Source organism: Coturnix japonica, unplaced genomic scaffold (genome assembly GCF_001577835.2).
Source record: "Coturnix japonica isolate 7356 unplaced genomic scaffold, Coturnix japonica 2.1 chrUnrandom460, whole genome shotgun sequence".
Classification (NCBI taxonomy): Eukaryota; Metazoa; Chordata; class Aves; order Galliformes; family Phasianidae; genus Coturnix; species Coturnix japonica.
The window spans coordinates 67395-72340 of record NW_015439873.1 but is presented as its reverse complement, the minus strand read 5'-3'; the positions used below and the strand labels follow the sequence as shown (position 1 = coordinate 72340).

The 4946-nt window shown below is 46.8% G+C and overlaps 1 protein-coding gene across 1 annotated transcript in view; it reads right to left on the bottom strand.

Moving 5' to 3' along the window:
• The window catches only part of PIP4P1 (phosphatidylinositol-4,5-bisphosphate 4-phosphatase 1), a gene marked incomplete at its 5' end in the record, with an annotated part of 26286 nt that continues 21340 nt past the window's right edge, over positions 1-4946 (bottom strand). Inside the window, 2 exons of the mRNA XM_032441652.1 lie at positions 1-1342; positions 2666-2858. Of these exons, the coding sequence (XP_032297543.1) occupies positions 2715-2858 (144 nt within the window). The remainder of the gene's footprint in view (positions 1343-2665; positions 2859-4946) is intronic.

Below are 4946 nucleotides of genomic sequence, written 5' to 3'. Positions count from 1 at the left end.
TTCTTAGCATGTCACATGACCTTAGCATGTTGTTAGCATGTTCTTATGGCTGAAGCATGTCCAAGGGATTACATAGAATGAATGCATGTCCTTAGCATGTCACATGACCTAAGCATGTCCTTAGCATGTTGTATGACCCAAGGAATGGCAAAGTAAACCCTTGTCCTTAGCATGTCACATGACCTTAGTGTGTCCTTAGCATGTTCATAGGGCACAAGTGTGTCCAAGGGAAGCCATAGAATGAATCCGTGTCCTTATCATGTCACGCGACCTTAGCATGTCCTTAGCATGATGTATGTCCCAAGGAATGGCAGAGGAAATCCATGTTCTAAGCACATCACATGACCTTAGCGTGTCCTTAGCATGTTGTATGACCCAATCGCAAGCGAGGGAAGTCACATGACGTTGGCATGTCCTTAGCATGTCACATGACCTTAGCATGTTCTTCAGGCTGAAACATGTCCATGGGATGACATGGAATGAATTCATGTTTTTAGCATGTCACATGACGTTGGCATGTCCTTAGCATGTTGTATGACTCAATGAATGGCGGAGGAAATCCATGTTCTTAGCACGTCACATGACCTTAGCATGTTCTTAGCATGTTCTTAAGGCTGAAGCATGCCCAAGGGATTACATAGAATGAATGCATGTCCTTAGCATGTCACGTGACCTAAGCATGTCCTTAGCATGTTGTATGACCCAAGGAATGACAAAGTAAACCCTTGTCCTTAGCATGTCACATGACCTTAGCGTGTCCTTAGCATGTTCATAGGGCACAAGTGTGTCCAAGGGAAGCCATAGAATGAATCCGTGTCCTTATCATGTCACGTGACCTTAGCATGTCCTTAGCATGATGTATGACCCAATGAATGGCAGAGGAAATCCATGTTCTTAGCACGTCACATGACCATAGCATGTCCTTAGCGTGTCATATGTCTCAAGACACATCCCAGCTCTGCCACTGTGTGATATGCATGACCTAAGCATGTTCTAAGTATGTCCTTAGCATGTCCAATGACTGAAGCATGTCCTTAGCATGTCCCATGATCTAAGCATGTCCTTAGAATGTTCCCATGGCTGAAGGATGTTGTATGACAGCTTCATGTCCTTAGTATGTCACATGAGCTAAGCATGTTCTTAGCATGTCCCATGACCTAAGCATGTTGAAGGAATGTTGTCTGAAGGGATGGATCCATGTTCTCAGGTCACGTCCCATGATCTAAGCGTGTCCTTAGCGTGTTCCTTTGGCCTGAGGAATGTCCCACATGATAACTGCATGTCCTTAGCGTGTCCCATGATGCAGGCGTGTCCTTAGCGTGTTCCCACAGCTCACCGAGGCCTGAAGAATGACAGACAGTCAATCCAGGTCCTTAGCATATCCCATGTTCTAAGCATGTTCTTAGCATGTTCAATGATCTAAGTATGTCCTTAGAATGTTCCATGAGCTAAGAATGCCTTTAGCATGTTCCAATGGCTGAACCATGTCCTTAGCATGTTCCCATGTCCTTAGCATGTTCCCATGTCATTAGCATGCCCTTAGCATGTTCCCATGACCTATGTATGCTCAAAGCATGTTCTCATGTCTTTAGCATGTGCCCATCTTCTTAGCATGCACTTAGCATGTCCCATGACCTAAGTATGTCCTTAGCATGTTCCATAATCTAAGTATGTCCTTAGCATGTTCCCATGACCTAATTATGTCCTTAGCATGTTCCTTTACCTAATCATGTCCTTAGCATGTTCCCATAACCTAAGTATGCCCTTAGCATGTCCTATGACCTAAGTATGTCCTTAGCATGTTCCATGATCTAAGCATGTCCTTAGCATGTGCCCATGTTCTTAGCATGCCCTTAGCATGTTGCATGACCTAAGTATGCCCTTAGTCTGTTCCAATGACAAAAGCATGTCCTTAGCATGTTCCCATGTCCTTGGCATGTTCCCATGACCTAAGTATGCCCTTAGTATGTCCAATGACTGAAACATGTCTTTAGCATGATCCATGATCTAAGTATGCCCTTAGCATGTCAAAGGACTTAAGCATGTCCTTAGCATGTTCCCATGACCTTGAAGCATGAGCTTACTTATTCTAAGCATGTCCTTAATGTGACCTTAACATGTCTTTACCATGACCTTACCATGTCCTTACCGTGACCTTACAGTGTCCTTAGCATGACCTAAACATAACTTTAACATGACATAACCATGTCCTTACCATGATCTTACCATGTCATTACCATGACTTTAACATGTCCTTAGCATGATCTTAACATGACATTGCCATGTCCCTACCATGCCCTTGGCATGTCCTTAGCATGTCTTTAGCATGACCTAAACATAACGTTAACATGACATAACCATGACCTTAGTATGTCCTTACCATGACCTTAACATGTTCTTAGCATGATCTTAACATGACATAGCCATATCCTTACCATGACCTTACTGTGCCTTGGCGTGTCCTTAACATGTCCTTAGCATGACCTAAACATAATGTTAACGCGACATAACCATGTCCTTACCATGACCTTAACATGTCCTTAGCATGATCTTAACATGACATAGCCATATCCTTACCATGACCTTGGCGTGTCCTTAACATGTCCTTAGCATGACCTAAACATAACATTAACATGACATAACCATGACCTTAGTATGTCCTTACCATGTCCTTACCGTGCCCTTGGCGTGTCCTTAGCGTGTAGTTGGCGTGTTCAGGCGCGTTGTGGGATGGGGTGACTGACCCTCACGCAGCCCCAGTACCCGGCCCGCAATAAACACGCTCCGGCCCCGGCCACCAACACGGCCCAACACGCGTGTAAAGCTCCCCAGCGACGAGCTGCGGCCCACGTCCCGACCTGGAACACCAGTAAGGACCAGTAAGGACCAGTATGGACCAGTAAGGGCCAGTATGGACCAGTAAGGACCAGTATGGACCAGTATGGAACTATAAAGACCATTATAGACCAGTATGGACCAGTATGGAACTGTAAAGACCATTATAGACCAGTAGAGACCAGTAGGGACCAGTCTGGATCAATATGGACCAGTAGGAACCTCTATGGACCAATATGGAACTATAAAGACCATTATAGACCAGTAGGGACCAGTATGGAACTGTAGGGACCATTATAGACCAGTAGTGACCAGTAGGGACCAGTACAGACCAGTCTGGATCAATATGGACCAGTAGGAACCTCTATGGACCAGTATGGAACTGTAAAGACCAGTATGGACCATTATAGACCAGTAGGGACCAGTATGAATCATTATGGACCAGTAAGGACCAGTATGGACCAGTATGGACCCATAAGGACCAGTATGGACCAGTACAGACCAGTCTGGATTAGTATAGACCAATAAGGACCTGTAGGGACCAGTATGGACCAGTATAGACCATTATAGACCAGTATGGACCAGTAGGGACTTGAATGAATCACTATGGACCAGTAAGGACCAGTAGGGACCAGTACAGACCAGTCTGGATCAATATGGACCAGTAGGAACCTGTATGGACCAGTAAGGACCAGTACGGACCAGTATGGATCAGTATGGACCAGTATGGACCAGTCTGGATTAGTATAGACCAATAAGAACCTGTAGGGACCAGTATGGACCAGTAAGGGCCAGTAAGGACCAGTAAGGACCAGCAGGGACCAGTATGGACCAGTATGGACCAGTAGGGGTCTGTATGGACCCATAGGGACCAGTATGGACCAGTATGGACCAGTATGGACCTGTAGGAGTCTGTACGGACCCATAGGGACCAGTATGGACCAGTAAGGACCAGTATGGACCAGTAGGGGTCTGTATGGACCCATAGGGACCAGTAAGGACCAGTAGGGGTCTGTAGGGACCCATAGGGACCAGTACGGACCAGTATGGACCAGTAGGGGTCTGTACGGACCCATAGGGACCAGTAAGGACCAGTATGGACCAGTATGGACCAGTAGGGGTCTGTATGGACCCATAGGGACCAGTATGGACCAGTAGGGACCAGTATGGACCAGTAGGGACCAGTACGGACCAGTAGGGGTCTGTACGGACCCATAGGGACCAGTATGGACCAGTATGGACCAATATAAACCTATATGGACCTAAACACGTAAGGACCAGTATGGACCATCCCATATACATATCCCAGTCCCTCCCCATATCCCATAACCCCATCCCAGTGCCCCATAGATCCCAGTACCCCATAGATCCCTCCCAGTGCCCCATAGATCCCAGTGCCCCATAGATCCCATTACCCCATAGATCCCAGTACCCCATAGATCCCAGTACCCATAGATTCCAATACCCCATAGATCCCTCCCAGTGCCCCATAGATCCCATTACCCCATAGATCCCATTACCCCATAGATCCCATTACCCCATAGATCCCAGTGTCCCATAGATCCCAGTGCCCCATAGATCCCATTACCCCATAGATCCCATTACCCCATAGATCCCAGTACCCCATAGATCCCAGTGCCCCATACATCCCATTACCCCATAGATCCCAATACCCCATAGATCCCAGTACCCCATAGATCCTGGTACCCCATAGATCCCGGTACCCCATAGATCCCAGTACCCCATAGATCCCATAAAACCCCATAAAACCCCATATAACCCCATAAAACCCCATATAACCCCATATAACCCGATTAAACCCCATATAACCCCATAGATCCCATATAACCCCATAGATCCCGTATAACCCCATATAACCCCATAGATACCATATAACACCATATAACTGTATATAGGATCCCATATAACCCCATAGATCCCATATAACCCCATAGACCCCTTATAACCCCATAGACACCCCATAGACCCCATTGACCCCTATTGTCCCCATAGACCCCATAGACCCCATTGACCCCATAGACCCCATAGCCCCCATAGACCCCATTGACCCCATTGACCCCATAGCCCCCATAGACCCCATAGCCCCCATA